At 33.7% G+C, this 21,951-nt stretch overlaps 1 protein-coding gene across 4 annotated transcripts in view; it reads right to left on the reverse strand.

Moving 5' to 3' along the window:
- Positions 1–503: 503 nt before the first annotated feature.
- CBLB (Cbl proto-oncogene B) overlaps positions 504–21,951 on the reverse strand; it is a 194,905-nt gene continuing 173,457 nt past the window's right edge. For 3 of the 4 annotated variants that reach the window (XM_069472571.1, XM_069472573.1, XM_069472572.1), the window contains 5 exons: positions 21,173–21,270; positions 20,925–21,056; positions 18,163–18,303; positions 10,946–11,065; positions 504–1,032 (listed from right to left, as the gene is read on the reverse strand). In XM_069472571.1, the coding sequence (XP_069328672.1) occupies positions 773–1,032; positions 10,946–11,065; positions 18,163–18,303; positions 20,925–21,056; positions 21,173–21,270 (751 nt within the window). In that variant the 3' untranslated portion in view covers positions 504–772. The remainder of the gene's footprint in view (positions 1,033–10,945; positions 11,066–18,162; positions 18,304–20,924; positions 21,057–21,172; positions 21,271–21,951) is intronic. The other variant, XM_069472574.1, reaches the window with a different exon arrangement.

Below are 21,951 nucleotides of genomic sequence, written 5' to 3' on the forward strand. Positions count from 1 at the left end.
CATGACAGAGATGAGAATACAGAAGATTAAAGGTCAAAAAACTTACAGGGAAGCTCCTCAATATTATATGAAAACCCCTTATAAAAGGCAGTTTATTGACAAATAAATGCTTTATACATTCAGGTTTTCCTCATCTCTCAATAGTGATAGTTTCCAAAGGAAAAAATCAGTAGTGCAGAACACATACTTCTTTTGCATTAGTTTGATAAATTGAAAATCAGAACCTTTAAAGCATCTTGTGAGTGGGAGAAATGGAATTGGACCTGGGGAGGGGTGTGGATGGTAGAGACCAAAACGAGTAAGTGATTTAGCCGTTGATGTGGACAGCAAGAGAGCTGGTGGGAAATGTTACAGCAGACCTGACCACGCTACAAAGGGTCCGTCAAGAACACAGTACAGGTATCAAAAAAAAAAAAAAAAAAAAAAAAAACAACAAAACTAAACTAAAAACAAAAACAAACTGCAACTTTGCCAACTTGTAAACAAGAAAAGCATTTCACAGATTCAAAGTTCAAGGGAAGTAAACGTCTTTAAATTATTTTTGTCAGTTCAACCCTGATTTAAAAGTATGGCTAGCAAAAACAAGGAAGCCACAGCCGCTGACATCCTGAGCAAGCAGCAGTCTCCTTCTGAGAGGCTGTACTCCCAAGCCTCCCTTCTCGAGATGCTACATGAGGAGACACCTCTCTCGAATCCATCTCAATTCTCTTGCGTCCACACTCCTGGAATAGGTGTCGACTGCTTCCCATTTGGGTGTTTACCGTTGTCACTGCTATAGATTTAGACGTGGGGAGACAGGAGGAGGGAAGGCAAACTCTCGGAGGATGCTCCGGGCCACTTCGACATTATTCTGGGCTATCTCTAAGGCTCTCTTCACCTCTTCAAAGGCATAACCCTCTCCCATGAGTTTTGCAATTTTTGCATCTACATTTTCCAATGCTGCCTCAGGCCCATGGGGTTTTCTGTGGTGAATTTCTGGTGCAGTCCTGCGGGGTCGTGGTTTAGGGGGTCGGGCTGGTGCTTGTGAACCATCTGTGTAGATTTTTAAAGAGAGATATCATTTAAACCATGAGATAAAAATAGAAGACATTATAACATAATAGTATTACCTCATTGTTTTCTATTAAATTACTATTTCTCATCTTCTTTCCAATTAGACTTTTGTTTCCTCATTTTTCCATACTATTGGGGGACAGGTAGTATTATCCTCATTTTGAACACTAAAAATTAAGATAGATTGTGTTGACCGTGTTCACAGTTCCACTGAGAAATTACACATTTAATTCCTAATTCTGCAATTTTATTCTTTAAGCCACAGGAAGTAAAAAAAAATATACAGCCAGAAAAAAAAAAAAAAAGCCAAAACAACCGTCTAAAAAGGGAAGGCTTTCACTTGGCTTAGCAACACAGTTCATCCTCTTCTACAGCACAGACTCTGGCTGATCATCCTCCAGAGGGACAATCTTGGGAGGTTTCTGCCAGGGGAAAGTGTCTTTACAAGCTTGTAGATATTCATGGCAGAGCATCCCCAACAGATCTATCCCACCCATACAGAGCAGAACTGTGCTAAAAAAAAAAAAAAAAAAAAAAAAGATCTGATTTTGCAAGTTAATAATCGGTGCCTTACTAATGCTTGGGGGGAAAAAAGAAAAAGGAAAATACTAATAGATGCTTTGATTCTACTGTTAGTTAACAGGTTGAACAGAAGTAAACTTGGTGCTCAACACTTTATCCAGATTCCAATGTAGGAAGTTTTGCTTGAGAAAAAGCAAACCTAGAAGAAACATTATAGGTGAAGAATTGGTTTCTAGATCATTCCTCTGATGATAACAGTTTATAAGAGTTAAAACAGTAACATTGGTGCCTGTGAATAGACAGTAATCGAAAAAGAAGAGAAAATTATTTATAAGCCACCAGCTCATGCAGGTCTCCAGGGCATGGGCTGGCTAACTTGACAGGGTACTTTCATCATGCATTTCCACACGACTCTATCTATGCATCGCTTTATTTCAAAAGCCTAAACCAAAAAAAAAAAAAAAAAGAAAAAAAAAGAAAAAGAAAAAATGTCAACTTTATGTTATGAAACCTATTCATGGATGTAGGACAATCCAGGCAACACTATTTATTTAATAACTTTTTTCTAGACCATTCACAAATGCCAAATGATATATCCAAGATCACAGTTAAGTGAATGGTGAAGTGAGGACTAAAAGCCGAATGTCTCACGCCCAGTCCTCCCATTCTGGCCCCCAGCTCCTGCCTCACTAGCTTCCCCAATAACTTCAGGAGATATTGCAAGCTGATATTTTCAATAATAATCAAATTTAAATAATAAAAACTTATCTGATTCATTATTTCATTTTTCCTTTTAAAAGCATGGTATTTTTCCATGAGAAGATATTATGTTAAAGACATCATCCCATTCACAATTCTAGAAATATCAATATAACATAAAATAAAAGCTTGTAGGATAAAAACATTTGTTTCTACATTAAATAGAATGATAGTCTTATTTTAATTTTTCCCTTCTTATAGGCTAATGCCCAATTTTTAAAAATATTATAGTTGTAGACACTGTATATTAAAGGATGCTCTTATACCAGAATATACAATTTCTGGTTCTTACAAATGTCTGTACTATTTCTTACATCTGTAATTAAACACCTCAAATTATTATCATCTGCTAAATTGCATTTCTTAGTATATCTTTAAGTTCCATTTATTTTTCTATTAAATATTTTTATTATGTCATATGGGGTAGAAAAATTATATTTTGCATTTAATCATTTTCAATAACTATTAGAAATGCTAGCAAGCTTTCCTTTACTCTAATTACCAAATGTACCTAGACTATAATACAAGTCTAAATACCTTGCACTCTACTGGTAATTTTCTAAGAGATTTCTAATATTGTTGTTTTGTTTCTCTCTAGAATTCTGAGAAGGACACATGAATATCATGCATGCTTGAAAAGAACAGTTATATATATAAGAAAAGGGGGGATACTATGGCAGCCTCTAATAAACAGTATAATTGGGAATAAACCTCAAGATTTTGAACTTTTAGAATAAACATATATAACTTTGATCTTCATAGATAACACTAAAACAGATGGTACCTACCATCAGAATAAAAAAAAAAAACAAGAATCTATTTACTCTGTAAGGCTGCTATAATTAATGTGGACAAAATGCAATGGAATCTGTAGATAACTAATTTAAGAGAAACCTTATCTTTGCTTGGAAAAAACAAGTAGCGGACATAATTCAGGAAACCTAAGTCAGCAGGAGAAAAATACACACACACACACACACACACACACAAACACACACAGATTAAATCAAAACTCTATCTAGTTAGAGTAGTGAAGTTATCTTTGACCCTGGAATAGTTAATTTTTTGTGCACACAAAAATTTGAAACATCAGCTGGAGAAAATGATTTCAAAAAGCCACCAGAAAAAAATCATTAGAGTTTGAAGACATTTTTATTAAAGAAAGAAAAAAAACTTCTCTTGAAGCAAAGATTTATTTTCTCAATTCACAGATTTTCCTTTTTAAATCCACACTCACATATTCCAATTCATTTACTCCTAGTCCTCATTGCCATAGATCAAAATCTATTATTTCCCCCAAACAGTGCTGACATCTCTTTAGGATCTCACAAATGCTCAGAAGTTAAATTGCATTATGTATCGGAGCCTACAATTAGAAATAAATTGTAATCTATGTTATCACTTCTCATCACCTTTTATAAATTTCTACTTAATGGTTAAATATTTATTCAACTAAGTATATCTTAATTTTATAGTTGACATTCTAATTTGATAGCGTAGCTATGTACCAGGTAACTGATAGCTACAACAGAGACTTTTCTAGATGCAGATTAGGAATATCACACAGAGACTTAAGGTTGGTCAGATGGATCTCAATTTGGCCATTAAGATTTTGCGTGATCTTGGGCTAAGCAATCTACTTTACCAATTCTCATTCTCCAAATTTACTTTTGTATACCTATTTTACAGGTATTATTTATCCCTCCTTGGGTAGTATGAGAATTAATGTAATGTACAGTATATATACCGAGGAGAACATCAGAAGGAAAAGGACAATGAATTCACATTTGTAATGATAGCTGCTATACTCAAATGCTATAGAAACGTAATGACCATGAATTAACATAAATGTCAGAGAAGTGTGAAAGAGGTAAAAACAAAATTTTTTGTGAGGGCCTGATCCTACACAAAGCAGTTAAGCAAAATATTAAAAAGCAAGATCTGTTACAGCCTGAACTAATAGTAGAAACTGTTAAAAAGGGGGAGGAGGAGGTCATTTTCATGCTGACCATTAAAGCAAATTGCTTAAAACCAATCCTTCTTTCTATCCTTCTCTTCCTAAAACTCAGAGGCAGCCTTCACTTTCTCTACATCTAAAAGTAGGACACACCACGTTTTCATTTTCATTCACTTTTTAGCACTTTAGAATGTGTACAGTAGTGGAAGGAAGCAATGAAACAGAAAATGAAACTACCTCATGGTTCTCCAAAAGTTATTATATTGCAGTTTTGGCATGCATTGGAATGACTATAAATTTTATTAACCCTATGGGAATTTCTGTACCTACTAAACGTCTTCCTTAAAAACATTTATTTTGGAAGAAGATGTGCTTATTCTAGTGCTGCTGTCCATGCTCATGGTATTTTTGAAGTCTTATGAGCAATTACAACAGTATCAAAATAAGTGCAAGAACATGTGGAAACCATAAGATTATGGTACATACATATTCTGGAGTACCAACTTTACTCAAGGATGTGAAGACATTAATATTTTCAAATACTGAAATGAATACAGATATACAAAGGAGTGAGATGCAAAGTTTGCATGAATTTTTAAGGTAAAACAGATTTTGAATCAATTTTCTGCACGTCATTGTCCACGTTTAGCTAACTTGCCAGTCGTTGGGTTATTTATTTAGAGTTAACTCTTCTTTAGGAAGAAAGATTTGAGAAGTCTTGCTTTAGGAGTAAATCTTGATTTAATTTTCATTTTCTAAGCATATAAAAGAACAGCAAGTCCTAGATGGCATCAGAATTAGCCTGATGAAAACATGGTTGGAATAATACCTAGAGGGATTACTCTAGGTTATGCATTCTAGATGGGGGCAAAAACTGTGTTATTATGAGATTAAAAATAATAATCTTAGAGGCTAAAATGGTTTGTAGTCCTCCAACGAGCCATAGTACATAGACACATAAAACATATCTGTAGTATTAAGCTTTCATTGTTGCAGGGAACAGGGAGCAATCAGGAAAAAACAAATGTCCAAAAAGGCCCTTTAGACAGAATATAATTTTTTTTTTAAAATGAGACACACTGCTGTATGTCTGCATAATCTATTAATATATATATAGGAGTTGATGGTATTTCCATAGGAAGCCCTTATTATTTCCCTCATCATCTAAGGTTTGGGGGTTTTTGTCCTTATTTTGAAAGATGTATCTAATAAGCAAATGCTATTGTATTGATGAATACATTTTCCCATTTTCTATTGGTTTTATATATATATATATATATATATATGTATTTTTTTTTTTTTTTTTGAGACAGAGTCTCACTCTGTTGCCCCAGGTAGAGTGCTGTGGCATCAGCCTAGCTCACAGCAACCTCAAACTCCTGTACTCAAGCAATCCTTCTGCCTCAGCCTCCCAAGTAGCTGGAACTACAGGCATGTACCACCATGCCCAGCTAATTTTTTCTATATATTTTTAGTTGTCCAGCTAATTTCTTTCTATTTCTTTTAGTAGAGACAGGGTCTCACTCCTGCTCAGGCTGGTCTCGAACTCATGAGCTCAAACTATCCGCCCGCCTCGGCCTCCCAGAGTGCTAGGATTATAGGCGTGAGCCACCGCGCCTGACCCTGTATTTGTTATATTAAGTCCTGTTCAACAATAACTATCACACCAAGCTTCTATATTTCCAGACAATAGCAAAAGCATTTAATGTGTTAATTTTCTTCCATATGAAGTCAGAGTTTCTGTTAGATTCTAAATACTAAAATAGGGTTTGACAGCACATAAACATGACGGACTATCATACAATAATTTAAAATGACATTTATTAAAAAAATTAACGAAGTAGTAAGATACGTATTATATTGTGTTAAATGGAATTGAGACACAATTGACATATTTAATATGACCTTAACTGTGTGAAAATGTACACAGACAAAACATTAGAAGTACTCCAAATGGCAAGAATGTTCCCTATTGATGATAGGGTTTTATGTGATTTCTTCTTCTGGTTGACTCTGTAATTCCACTTTATTTTCCACTGTGCATGCACTACTTTCATAATTAGAAAAATCACCACCACCACTACCAACAAAATGGCGTAAGATCCTCTCTGCTAGTTTTATAGGCTCTGAGCTGCTCAAGAATCTAAGACTAAGAACCAAAGTTTGATTTTGCTAATGTGAAAAGTACATGAAGCACATAGTTAGTGGCTTGCCTAAGAATCCCGGTTTTGAAATCTCTAGTATAGTTTTATCTTTTTTTTTACCTTCTATTTCTTTGTCAATATTACTATTCCTTCACTATTGTCTTGATTTTATCTTTGGGCATCTCCAAACACAGTTTAGTAATCACTGTTAGATGCATGTGTGATTTTTTTCTAACTTAATTTTGGCTTGGCTCCTGATAGCAACATAAACTTTATTAACAAATAAAAATATAAAATGTGCAAATGGATTGCTGGGAAGACAGAATCAATTTAAATCCTGTCAGATTGACATTTACTAGGTGTGTCACCTTGGGTAAATACCTAAACTGCTATGTCTTCTTTTCTTCTATAAATTGACATTAATAGTACCTATTTCAGAGCAGTTGTGAGGAATAAAATTGTATCTACATCTGTATTACATAGTAAAAATACATTGATTTATATTTTTATGTATATTATATTATAACTATAGAGTTATACAAATTCAATTACAGATATAATTAGAAATATATAAAATTTATAATACATAAAAATATTTATGTTTTAAGTGTATAACTATATAACTATATTTTATAACTACATAAAATAATTATACATATGTTATATATACTATATTACTTATATATAAAAAACTATATATATCAATATCTATATCTAAAATACTTAGCACAGCATCCTGCCTATGTTAAGTGTTTGATACATTTTTAAAATTATAATTATATAAAAATAATATTATACATATTATGTGAGATACAATCTCTAATGTTACTTAGTAAATCAGTGCTAATTCTTGGGATAGATATCAAAACTCTTAAGACTACTGATTTTTCCAATATACCAATAACTGAGAATTGGAAGAAAAAATAATGTGAATTTAACTAATCAAAGAATAACAGAAATCTCAAACATGTTATCATTGTAACTGTTATTCTGTGATAAATTGGCTCAATTAATCCTGAATTCACTTATGCCATAAGATTGAATTACTGCCACTATGAAAATATTACCTACTTATAGAAGGACATGATTTAATATGCTAAATTACAAATAAATAAAAAATCTTCACATACACCATGTTTATAAATACATCCAGAAAATGGTTTTAAAAGAACTACATTAGTGTTAGATTTGTAAGAAAAAGACTCCAGGTTCTGTGGCTTTAAAACTGAAACTTAGAAGCAACATTTCAGGTGGTTGAAGTACGGTAAAACTCAACAACACTGTGATTTTCTAAGTTGACACGCACACAAAAAATCTTAAAAAATACATAATTTACCATAAAATCCTAACCCCGTGTGAAGTGAAAGCATGATTTCCAATTGAGATCTTAATGGACATAACTATAGAACATTTGGTCCTAATATAAAATCCATTCAATATTCCAACAATTTTCCTTTAATCTATTAAAGGAAAAGTAGTATTGGAGTTAATTCCTTTTATAATGAGATCTTCTTTATTTTGCCAGCATATTTGGCAATAAGGCCTTTCACTGGCTGAAACCACATCTAATACAAGGTGTTCTAAAATTTTAGCATTGTTTTCAAGTGTTACCTTAAACTGTCTTCTAAATACTAAGAATATGAAAAGTTCTTCATCAGCATTTCATCACCACAAGCATTATAGGGTTTCTAACAATGGCATTTAAACTGTAGCACAATATTTCGTATAAGAGAAAAGCAAAGTGAAAGATACATAAAAACTCACACACAGCTAGTATAGACATAAGACCCATGTGAATAATATACCCATGTAAAGAAATAAGCAGATTATTACCAAAAATGTTTGCCCCATATACAGGTATATGTGAATTTAACAAAGGCTGGTAAAATCCTCTTATTTCCAACTATCTTCATGACATATTTATATGATTAAATATCAATTGTTACATTTACAAAACTTTAAGAAAATTATAAAATATTTTCTTTGGGAGGAATAAAACATTTGGAAGGCTCTTTGTATATACAGACATACATATATGCGCAGACATCCTTTTCAGATAAGAGGATGAGGAAGATATTTTCGAATCAATAAAACTACATTTTTGAATTCTTTAGAAATAGTCTTTTCACAAAAAGCTTATCCATAAATAAATCACTATCAATTATTTAGATAGCCATAAAAGAAATTGAATTTATAACATGCAGCAATCATACCAGAATCCTCATTCAGTCATTTTAAAAAGGCCTTAATAAAAACAGAAAATAAGGGCTATTGGAATCCTAAAGGCACATAAGCATCAAAGATCTAACCCTGAAGGCAAGTCCAGTCTCTCTGCTGGCATGAAATAAACTAGCAGACAGCCAGATAGCCCTGTGAGCTGCATCTGAACAAACATCTGTTGGAAAAAAGTATCTTATTTTCTGTGGTTTGTATTTTTAAAGAGAGTTTAGGGAGTAGGTTGAAATATCTGATGTTACAGCTAGCTGAAGCCCTCAGAGTAATAACCAGGCCTATTTTATCACTTAGGCAAAAGCCAGTTCAGGTTTCTGGTAAATGGCTATTTGGGGATATTTCAGCAAGGTTTGTGACTCTAAGTTTTTCCTGACATTTCCAGTGTAATGCTAATTGGAATTCATACCACTTGAAATCATTCATGTGAATGATGTTCCTCTGGGCTCTACAACACTCACATATTATGGAGCAAACTGTAAGGAAGCTATGAAAACAGTATGTTTTGGCCACAATTCTTCCCATTACTTGAGTATGTTTCTTTTAATCCAGAGTTGGCAGTACTGAATATATTATTTTAAATCAGTCATGCCACTTTTTCCAAAGTTCTATTTTAATGCTATTTCCTTAAAGAATTTGCTTCCTTATGTGATATAGAGGTTGTCAGATATTGTCTCTCTCTCTTGATTTTCATGTTTTGTCATCAAATTCTTTGACTGTAACTACAGCATGTATCTAAAACCTTGGAATGACTAGAAGCAAACTAGTAAGAGAACACGGACCAAAATTTGAAAAGTTTAAGACTTTCTGTGCTTTCCTGAGTTATATGCAAGTGTTAAAACTTACAAAACTATAGAACTATAACACTTTGGCATCTCTTATGCATGGCATGGCATAGAGCACATAAGAACTACCATGTTGAAAAATCTCAAAACAGCTCATTCATTATCTTGATTCAGAAGTTACAGAACACATGACTATTATTAATAAGTCTTATGTGTACTGAGGTTTGAGCTTACAAACAAAAAACAAAAACCTTGAAATAAGACAAAAATCCATATAAAGCTTTTGTTTACAAATATGAGACAAAAATATTGCCCATAAAATATGTGCATTCAGTTTAACCCAGATACCAGCTATACTTCCTTCCTCTCTTTCACCCATCTATCCACTCATATACTCATCCATCCATCCATTCATCTATCACCTATCTATGTATATAATAAACATGTGCTGGGCACTGTCCTGGGATACTTGGGATACAGCAGTGCTATGGACTGAATGTTCCTGCCCCACCCACAACCCCCAATCCATGTGTTAAAACCTAATCCCCATTGTGATGGTTTTTGCAGGTGAGGCCTTTGAGAGATGATTAGGTGTGGAGCCCTCATGAAAGGGTTCATCTATATACCAGGAAGAAGGCCCTTAGCAGGCACCTTGATCTTGCACTTCTTAGCTTCAAGAACTGTGGGAGAAATAAATGTTTGTTGTTTAGGCCACCATGTCTGTGTTATTCTGTTATAACAGCCTGGATTGATGAAGACCAGCAGTGAACCAAACAACACTCATCTTCAAAGTGTTAATACTCTACCAGAGGAAACAGACAAATAAGCAACAATCAAGAAAACGAATGAGTAATAAAATTTTAGGTAGTGACAGGTGCTACGAAGAAAATTAAAGCAAAGGAGGGTGGGAAAGTGACTGCAGAAGATAGGGGGAGCTATTCAGATACAGTGGTCAGGGAAGGCCTCCTGAAGAAACAGAGAAAGATGCAGCATATCCTTATTAATGGTCGTGAGTGTGATTTGTGCCTACTACAATGGTGCATCGTTCCACTCGATGGCTGGCACTGGAGCAGTACACAGTGGCCCTCAATGAGATATGAAAATGAATAGTTTGGTGCTAGTGTTAACTCTAAAGAGATTTCTGCTATAATGGAGAAGTAAGAGACAATAGCATTTCAATGTACAAAGAGATTTTCCTCATTTCCAAAATTCGATAAAGCAAAATGAAAGAGAATGAATAAATTTGGAATAAAAAATGTGGCTTTACAAACTGATCAAAGATAATATTGAGACTGATTTTTTTCTTTTCCATCAGACAGTACTGTAGGCCTTTCTTTCATAATATAAGCTTTATAAGCAAAATGCAAAGATGATAAAAATAACTTCTTAGGCAGATAGTGCTCATTGAATTATACAATGAATAAGAAGGTGCTTTGAAAAGTTAAAAGCACCATATAACCATAAGGTGTTATTATTACTATTATTAGCCAACTCACCTGAAGATGAAGGAAGCTGATCATAGTCCTGTGATGTTCTGTTGGACTTGACATTTTCACTTGGTAATCTCCTAGCAGGAGGCAAAGGAACTTGGCCACTTGCTGGATCAAAAAAGGGATCTTAAAAATAAAAATAATTTTTGAATTAAAAGGATAATCTCTGTCAATGGCTAAAGAAAAAAATTCTAGAAACTTTTTATGAAGATTATAGCTTTCAAAAATTAGAAAACTCAATTCAGGATTTATATTAACCATTTTCTAATCTGTATATTTCCTAATTCATTCATCATTTGCAAATATGCTCTTCTCATTTATTTTTGGATAATAATGACTACTGATTTTATTTTATTTTACAGATCACGTATTTAATTGTAAGATTGCTGATGATAAAAATAGCTTCTAAATTTTATTTTCTGTTCCAATCTGTCCTGTACAATGAATGGAAAGTGTTCTAAAGTAAAAGGAAAAAAAAAAAATGGGTTTGGATTTTTGGATTTTGCCCATTGGAGTCTATTAAATCACTTAATCTCTCTAAGCATTAGGCAGATAAAATCTGTAAAACAGACCTGAAATTTGGGATTTGTGAAGATTAAATGAATTCGTGTATGTCATATCTTCTGTATATACAAGGTTCTTATATTAATAGCACTATATTGAGAATTCTATAACAAAAATCATTATTGTTGGCTCATAAATAGTAAATTCAACTGTTAAAAAAGTATGCCATTACTGACATTAATGTTCAAATACACAGGGAAATGTGATTTTTTTTTTTTTACCACCTTAACAGTCAGCGAGTGGACATCTGAAGTAGTGAAAAATATGAACTGCAGAAACATATTACTTCTAATGATATTTACTAACTGGAACTAAAGGGACAAAAAGAGATTTTATCAGTATTGTTATATCAAATCACTAAGACCACAAACCCAACTGATTTAAAATTAGTAGTACACAGGTTTAAATTCTTAAGAATTCATTCCTTTTTTAAGTAGATGAACCTTACTTCTAAAATCTTTGGTTCACTAATAATTTATGTAGCTATCACTTGCACCTTAGGCTCCTCTGTTTTCCTCTCATACTGCCTTCTATTATTTGTCAGTATCTCTGATGATAACATCAATTCTTCTGAGGGCAGGGATCTTGTCTTATTAGTTGTTCAAATTACATCTTCTAACTCAAATATAGCATCTAGCACACTGTTTGGAAAATAGCCTGCACTTAACAAATACTTACTTTTAACTACCAAAAATAGATCTACACAGATTCAGATTGTTCATAATTTCAGAATCAGTGAAACTTGAATTGCTAACATGAAACTTAAATTGCTAACACAAAACACAAATTGTAAATATTAAAGGTGGAATGATTTTCATTGTTTGAACTTCCATGAGTTTGACATTAATAATACATAAGAATTTGATTATATAAGAAGAAAATATAATGCCTAAAAGTTGCCTATTTTTATACTAATTTTTGACTAGATAATATAAGGCAGGATTCAAAACCATTAATTATTTATTTTCCCCGTTTTTGGAGAACAATAATTATCACCAGCTTTGCTGGAGACTTTGACTTGGGCAAGTCTACTTAACTCGCTTTCATTAATTTCAAGATTAAAATAACTCTTAGATTTGGGGCTCTCGATATCTGAAGAGTCAATGGTCCAGCCTCATTAATAGTGCTGAAACGTTTTTAGGAAGGAATGAAAAGATAAATCATATTCCATGCAACAAATGTTGATCTTTTGGTTAGAGAAACCAAAGGAAACAAATATGGTAACTTCCAGATAAATTTTGAAATCCCCCCAAAGATTTTCATTTACATATTCAATAAAATTTACTTTAGGTTCCTGTGTACTCTAAATGCTCCCGATATAATATTCAGTGAGAGGAAAGATTGTCTTTTATAATACATACATGTGTTTATTTCTTTAGTGGTAATTTATAGGTTTGTCAGAAACCCTTATGCTATTTCTAATCATCTATTTATATAAAGCTAAAAAGTAAACTCTGGATACATTTCAGAGCCATAAAATGATAGACTACACAATATTCCACTGTACTATATTGCTCCATTCAACTATTGTATTTCACTGGATATACCAATATATTACCATAAATAGCAAAAATATCTAGTTATAGTTCTATTCTGAATCACTATCATGTTCTATCTTGCTTCATGCTAAGTTTACTGTTGGTCAGGTATAGGGTAAACTGGACTCTCTGTAGCAAGTTATAAAGTTGGAGGCATTCATGCTTCAAAGGGAAAGGCATTAGGTACAGCACAATTACTATGCAGAACACAATAATTACCAACTGTCTCCTGATAAGGAAATTTTGAAAAGCAATAAAGCTTTTCTAAAATAAATTTTTCAGAAACTAATTAAAGTAAAATTTTATATCCACATTTAGAATTAAAACATATGGATTGAAATTAGCCAATGTATCATTTATACAGTAATAAATGTTTGAGAAATAAACGAATATACACACTGGGATTATTCTGTTCTAAAAAGTAAAGTACTACCTCCTGTGATTTACAGTATGGTAATGTAAAATTGAAAATTTAATACTTATTTTACAGGTTGTAAAAAACTAAGGATAGACTGGGAGGAAAGGGTTTGCTAACGAAAAAGGAAGTGAGAAAATATACACCAATCAAAATAATGGATGAGAATACTTAATAGCATGAATAATGCTCATAGCATAGTAAGTGGAAAAACATTATAGATGGCATACACTATGTGAAATATGCGAAATAAATTTTACACAAATATGAACTTACACACTTATAGACAAAAAAAGAAAGGACACTTATCAATAGTTATCTTTTGGAGAAGGTAGTATGGAATTCTTCTTCTTTTCTCACTATCTGAAATACTTCCAAATTTTTGCTCAAGTGCAGAAAAAGAGACAAATAAAATTAAACAGTTAAAAAAATGGCCCATTCCCTCTGAGGCTGTCCATAAACCACCTGGAAAATTTATCATTTAGCCCTTAAATTTTAAAAGAATACGTCAGTGCAGAATCATTGCTGGAAGGGGTTTGAAAAGCCATGTAGGTAAAACATCTTTGCTGCCCACACTCTTTAACTTATGTTTGTGAAATTTTCAATATATACTGATCTAGCCACTGATTAAAATTCTCCAAATGTTTAGAAGTCCCTATTCCTTGAGGTAGAACAATCCTTAATAATTTAGGAAACTTCATAGGATGAATGAAATTTTTATTCTTAACTTTTCTCACTGGTTTTACTTCTACCTTCTGACATAACTTGGAAGAAATATAATCCTTCTTTCACAAATACTGTAATTGAAGACAACTCTAATATGTATTGAAGGTTTCTTTGGGCTACACATCCTCAATTCCTTTAATCCACTGTAATTTACTTGGGGTGCTATGAATTTCTTTTTCTATACCGGTTGCATTTCTTTGAGAATACCTGAGCCCAGTGTTTCTGAAACTTAAGCATGCATCAAAATCACCAAGAAGGCTCGTGATCACTGGGTCCTACTCCCAGAATTTCTGATTTAGTAAGTCCTGAATTTTCATTTTAAAGCAAATCCCCAGGAGATGCTAGTGCTGCTAATCTGGAGATCACAATTTGAGAACTGCTGCTCTTATCTTATTAATCCTTCAACACCTGAACACAGTGGTCTCCATGAGGGCTGAGCACTGTGGAGGACTCCAGTTCTTCTCTGTGTTGAATTCTGTAAGTGCAAGCCCCAAATGGCATGAGCTCCCTTGGTAGCCACACACTGACAGTGCTTCATAAAGGCTGTAGTCACCAACAACCCCTAAAACCTTTTCAGTAACTTGCCAATGATCCAGATTTCCTTCATATTTTACTTATGCAATTGTATTTCTGAATCCAAGAGTAAAACTTCCATTCATCTTTAATAAGCTACATTTTGCTAGCTTTCAGAGTTGAATTGTGACTTTAAGATTGGGTAAGCACTTCAAAAGAGATTCCAGGTTAGAAAAACAGTGAAAGAAAGGTGGTACAAGGGATGCCAAAAATGCTGTGTATTTTGTGCATTGCACAAAGACACCCAGTTATGGCTACGAGCAGGACTTAAATACAGCCTTTGCTTTGTTCCTTGAGCACTGGCCCTGGCACGAAGTGAAGGGAGGGGTGCCTATTTCAACCCATCAGCACAAAGGAAGTGCTTTTTTGTAATTTGGAAAAGAATCACATATACATTAGCAATAGCCAGGGTTTGGAGACAGGAAAATGTAAAGCTTTTGTTGAAGACTCCAGGTTTTGTTAAGATAGGATTGGCCTGTCCAAAATAGATGGTTTAAATACAGCTGTAGACAATACTATTTTGCCAAAGGAAATCTTACATGAAAGCCTAAAATAGAAAGCAGATAAAAAGAAGAACCAGAGCTGTGCCCTTGCTTGGCTTCCCTCCCTTGATCCTACAGGAATCCTGAGGCTGCTCTGCAGAAGCACAGACACTGCCGTTTGACAGGCGCTACTACAGGCAAGCCGATGGGCTGTGAAGCGGAAAAGCTGAATCTGACTCAACTGTGCAGGGCACTGAATGCTGGAATAAAGAAGTGGATTTGATTAGGTATTTAATACAATATCATGAGAGAACAAAACCTCTTTTTCTAAGACACCTGTTATTTCTCTTTAATTAGGCATAATGATTTCCTGAAGGAAACCAAATCTCAATAATGCTTAGAAAAGATTTATCATTACACTGGACCAAAATTTCACACACTGAAGAGTGAACACAATAGCAGTAAAATGCTCACGGAGTTTGTTTAAATTTAGCAGTCACCTTTGTTTACCTTTTATGGTCCTAAATATACTGAGTTAAAATTTAGTTTAGCATTTATAACATGCCCTGTCATAAAGTTCTATTCTTGGGTGAAAAACTGCTGTCCTGCATCTTCTATATTTCTCTAGATAGTAAAATGTATTATGTGCTTTGCAAAATGATACTCAAATGCTTATTTATAAGCTAAAAGGAACCTTCATGCTCTATGATATTATTATAATGTGATAATATATACTCTAGGTTAAGGATAAGTGTTGTTGGGCTCCCTGGCAGCAAAGCAAAGGCAATACAAGCAAATCTATAAATGACATAAAATGGTTTATACTACTCTTATTTTAGCTAATAAAGGGGGAATTTTCATTTTGAAGTAGTAATTGCTTTTGTCAATTAATCTTGAGAGGTTTTTTTAAGGAAGATTTTACATAAAGGGCAATAAACAATATACTTATGATAAAGAACTAAAACATTTCACAATTAATTCTTTTGAAAAACAGGCAAAATTATGTATTTGTGCAAAATTTTCTCTTTCAGCTCTTGGAAAGCTTGACTTCATTTTACAAGAACTCACTACATTGATGTTTCATCTACTGGGGCTTAAGAGAGATATATATATATATGTATAAAAGGTGATGTGTAGGAATCTGGCCAGAAACTATATTAATTTCGTGTTGTGAAGTTTAAATAACTAACATTTGGAGTGATTCATTTTTTAAAAATTCATGTTAAAGTATTAAACAAAGATTTGAACAAATATAAGTGAATAAGTAGCAAAATGCATCAGTGTTTATTTGTAGCTACACGAATAAATGCCTAAGCAGCTATCCATATTTCTGCTTGGATCACAAGGGGTTATGACACTTGTCCTTTGACTGTTAGAATTCAGTGAATTCATGAACTCCCTGAAGGCAGGAGGCAGCTAACAGAGTGGGTGAAACAGTGTATGGCTCAATAAATATTTACTGATTAAAAAAAAACTCTGAAAATTATTCTTAAAAAATAAATAAACCACTTTTAGAAAGTAAAGGTGTATATTCCAAGTTATATATAACTTATATATATAACTTGTGTCTTATCAAATCTCTTCAAACTTTCTAAATTTTCAAACTAAGTGAAAAAAAAAAACACAGAACAATGAATGCTAAAGGTGACTAATAATCAACTGAGGGAAATGACAATGGTTAAGATTTCCAAGTTTTCACTGAGGCATATAGGTGGCTAAATGACAAACTGATTTCATGATTTATCTCATATAGAAATGTAAGGAAGTTGTTAAAAAAGAAAATCTTTACCCTATATTTTGCCAAACCAAATCCCAGAGGCAAATGTTTCCGAGTACAGTATCACTAACAGGACAGACTGGAACTGTTAGTATCAGCAGATTCAACATAACTGAATTTATTTTCTTTTTCTTTCTTTTTTTTTTTTTTTTGAGACAGAGTCTCACTCTGTTGCCTGAGCTAGAGTGCTGTAGTGTCAGCCTAGCTCACAGCAACCTCAAACTCCTGGGCTCAAGCAAACCTCCTGTCTCAGCCTCCCGAGTAGCTGGGACTACAGGCATGCGCCATCATGCCTGGCTAATTTTTTATAGACATATTTTTAGTTGTCTAGATAATTTCTTTTTATTTTTAGTAGAGACAGGGTCTCGCTCTTGCTCAGGCTGGTCTCGAACTCCTGAGCTCAAACGATCCACCTGCCTCGGCCTCCCAGAGTGCTAGGATTACAGGCGTGAGCCACCATACCAGGCCTATTTTCTTTTTGTTGATTTCTAACTAATGCAGCAGATAGTTTATTGAGCCTCTTCATTTTTATTTTTATTCTTCTCTTCAGAAATTTAAAAGGAAATTACTGTAAAAAATTAGTTTACATTAGTTTTTCCTTAAAGATCAATAATTTTTCAGTAGACACAGAGGCATTAAAAATAAAAATACCAACAAAACAATAAAACACAGGTATTTCAGAAAAACTTGTCTGTTCATGTTTTAACAATATAACTTACCAAAATCTTATGTTTTGAATAAACTTATGACACTAAGTCATATCTAGTAAAATTTTTAAAACTTATTAGGAAAGACTGATCAGGAGAGATTGATTCTAAAACTTGTCCCCATTACTATTAGCCCAATCGCCTAGCTGTTCTGGTTCTCATGGATGCCTTTTGTAACAGAAGGGTGTTATTTGGACTGGCTGATCTCTATAGCGTCATTTCTAAATTCTATGATTCCTTATTGCTCTTGCCATCTTTGTAATCCTTTTAGCATTAAACCAGTCAACTGACAAACAAACCTACCAACTGCTACTCTCACCACCCAGAGGTTGTCCTGCTAGGGATGTAGACAGCTAATTAATCACTAATGTTTATTGGATACTATGATCTTGGGAAATTTTTGCTTTAAGTGAATAGTTTTCTTTGGCTTTTCCCTCCTACCTGAAGGAAGAAGAAAAAGGTCCTGTCCTGAGGATGGTCGGCTACTGGAGCCAGGAGGTTTTGAATGCTCGATGAGACTATGCCTTGCGGGAGGTGGGGGAGGTGGGAGGGATGGAGGGAGGGCATCAAAAGCATCTTCACCTGCATTTAAAGAAAGGCTGATATCAACAACAGAACTTCATTAATCAAAACACACAGTATCAAGCAAAAGTAATGATCAATTTTCTCTTGCTGCTTATAAAGAATTTCACTTGCAGGGTTTATCCAGCAGTTCACCGACTTTGATAATGGGATCTAATTATTTTGTGGGAGTGTTTGGATAGAAACACACACATACATACAAACACACCCAAGCGAACTTTTTGTATCTCCCAGGCCTTTTATAAAAAGAAGCATTACAAGTTATGAAATAGCTTATGGTTCACTTGTAACCTTTATGATATTAGGACACTAGAGGTTTGAACAAAACATTACTATCAGTCACACCATCAAAACAGAATTTTCCATGTAACTAAAAGAGTTTGTAGCCTCTAATGAGAAAATCACACCATGTATATATAATTTGATGTCATCAAATAGTTTAGATTATTCTATACAGTTTATTCTACTGGATTTTAATTCATTTAAACCAATGTTCCATACATTTGATTTATTGTCAAAATATACAGAAAATGCATCCAGAGCAGAGGAATATGATATTTTTTCTACTTATCTAATACTGCTAAAGAACAGTTAAATATAGACCACCTTTTGTGGTCCCAAAAGCTACTTACTTACATTTGTGTATTTCCCAAATTTACTAACTGTAGAATATTACAGCATGCTTTTATGTCTACTCATTTGTACCCCATCACACCTTACTATTCTACTCATATTTTCCTTTATCTTGATTCTTTAAAAAAATAAAATAATATATATTTTATGTATTTTTGTAAGCTATCTCAAACACTTTGTGAATGAGACAGGGTACATATAAATACCCACACATTCTAATGATAAAAATTCATATGCATTTAAGTTGAACATATAAGCATATTAAAAAAAAATATTTTACCATTCACTGAGCTTGCCTGCAAAAAATGTGCAGAATATTTTCTCTAATCATTATAAATATTTTTCTAATTTAAAATATGTGAAGATACAGGAGAGAAAGCATTGCTATCATTCCAATCTTCAGCTATCTGCTACATTCTCATATTTATTCAAATATTTTTTCAGCCCTTAAATATCAGGCACCATGCCACGCACATGAGTGATACAAAGATCAAAATCATAAGGTCCTGACTCAAGATTCCATGAGAGGAGCTAAAAAAGGTTCACAAATAGGTATGAAAAGCAGGTGAAAGGGTTACATTGGTCCCATAAGACAGCTATATGCACTGAAGAGGGAAGAGAAATGTAGACAATTGGCATTCAGAGAAGTGTTGAAGAACAGGAAGTACTGGGACATCAGAGGGATCAAAAATTTATTCATCAAATACAAGGATGAGGTCTTCCAAGCAGAGTGGATGTTATGAACAAAGAATGAGATGCACAAGAAGATCTAGAGGGAGGTCAAGTTAAAAAGATAGGTTGGAACATCTATTTGCACTGTTCAATAAAGTAGTCACACATTCACATATAGCTGTTTAAATTTATCTTAACAAAAATCCAGTTCCATACTTACACTTAACCATATACAAACATATAGATCCTTTACATCACCACAAAAAGTTCTACTGGACAATGCTGATCTAGGTGATGAAGATTTAGGTAACATATCAGGAACTGATATACAGGAATAAATGGAAGGGAGAGAAAGGCTATAGAGGTAAGGAAGTTAGGAGGGTTTTATAATTAATGTAGATGAGAATAGAGGCCTGAACTACAAAGAGAACAGGAGCAAAAAACACTGCAATTGTGTAATTCTAAACACCAGTCAATGGTATTTGTGAGAAAATAGAAAGGTTCATTCCATATTTCTGGTGGCCTAATAGCCAATTCAGAAAAACTTATAAATGGACCTTCATTATACATTATTTTATGTTAGGGTTACTTGTTACTGCAAAGCCTTAAGGTGCATGAAGATTCTAATTATCTTCCTCTAAAAATAGGGTGAGAAGCTTCCTAACTAGAATTAATGAAATTCATAGTGACACAGGCAATTTCAACAAACATACACACTTATGTGTACCTTCACATGTGTATACAAACACATATTAGAATGTTTTTGCATATTATAATTTGAAACAAGCAAATTGAGATTTTTTTGAATGTGTTATAGTTGTAAATAGTTTGAATAAAACAGCACTTATACTCGGTTCTCCACATACCAATATATAATTTCCCATAATTTAATTAGCATAAGTGAAACTGGGTCATTTCATGCCGAAAGAAAAGTAAGTTCTGATTTATTAAGAATTATTATAGTTCAAGAAAATCTCAATTAACACTTCAAGTCATCACTTCAAAACTATCAGAATACAAGGGCCTAGAGGAATGAACAATGCTCTCATGTGTTTTAAGACTGCATTTAGCATGCAGGAGACAACCTGGTAAATCCCCGTCTGATGGCCAGCTATTTACACTATTACTTTAATCATCTAAATGGAGTAATGGTCACATGAACTTGGGAGCCACCATCACCTGGAGAACTCACTCTAATTTCAGGCAAATTCACAAAGCAGTGAGTCTGCATTACATTGAACTCTGAATTCTGATAATTCTGATATTGAGAGAAGAAGCAGGGGTAGTTCGCTTAAAATTTTTGTAAAGGTTTCAACCTAATGGAGGGATGAGAAGATCATAATCAGAGGGCGTCCTGTTGAGTGAAGAACCATGCTTTGGATTGTCCCGAGTTGGAGGCCTGGCAGGTGGTAATGGCACTGGATCAGAGGCTGAATCAAAAACATCTCCTAGAGGATAACACAAAACCTTAATGTATTTTCAGTACAACAATGGTATGGAATTTTGCCTTTAAATTCTGACCATTAAGATGTGGATCACAAAGGAGAATATATTCTATACATACCCTTTAAACATATGCCTAATTCAGGAATGTTTGATTTCTTCATCTCCGAAGACGTACCATGTGTTCCATTCAATATACAATGACCATTATCACAAGACCTAAAGCAGAGAACAAAAGACAAAATCATATAAGGATAATTACTTTCCACTTAAAAGTCATTTGGGAAATAAAAGGAACTAGCATCCTTGCTTATTTAATAAAGTTTGAGACTAAATATATTTCATTTCCTTTTACTGGAAAAAGTACCCAGCAGTATTATCTAAATACTCTTATTCCTTATTTTAAAAAGCAGAAGTAGGCTGGGCATGGTCACACCTGTAATCCTAGCACTTTGGGAGGACTATGCAGAAGAATCGTCTGAGGCCAGCCAGTTGTTTGAGACCAGCCTGATCAAGAGAGAGACCTTGCCTCTACAAAAGGTAGAAAAATTAGTCAGGCGTGGTGGCGTGTGTCTGTAGTCCCAGCTACTTGGGAGGCTGAGGCAGGAGTATCACTTGAGCCCCAGGAGCTCAAGGTTGCAGTGAGCTATGACGAGGCCATTGCGCTGCTCTAGCCTGGGTGAAAGGGTGAGGCCCTGTCTCAAAAAAAAAAAAAAAAAAAACAAAAAAAAAGCAGAAATAAATATTCCATGGAAGACAAATAGTCTCTTCCTTTTTTAAACTAAAACCAAGAATTACCAGGGCCACAAAAACTGTTGATATCCTAAACCCTTATGTGAAATTAACATATCTCTTTGAAAGAGTTCAATAATACCTGGTCAAGTTTTTGAAGTAACAAAG

This window comes from Eulemur rufifrons, chromosome 7 (genome assembly GCF_041146395.1).
Source record: "Eulemur rufifrons isolate Redbay chromosome 7, OSU_ERuf_1, whole genome shotgun sequence".
Taxonomy (NCBI): domain Eukaryota; kingdom Metazoa; phylum Chordata; class Mammalia; order Primates; family Lemuridae; genus Eulemur; species Eulemur rufifrons.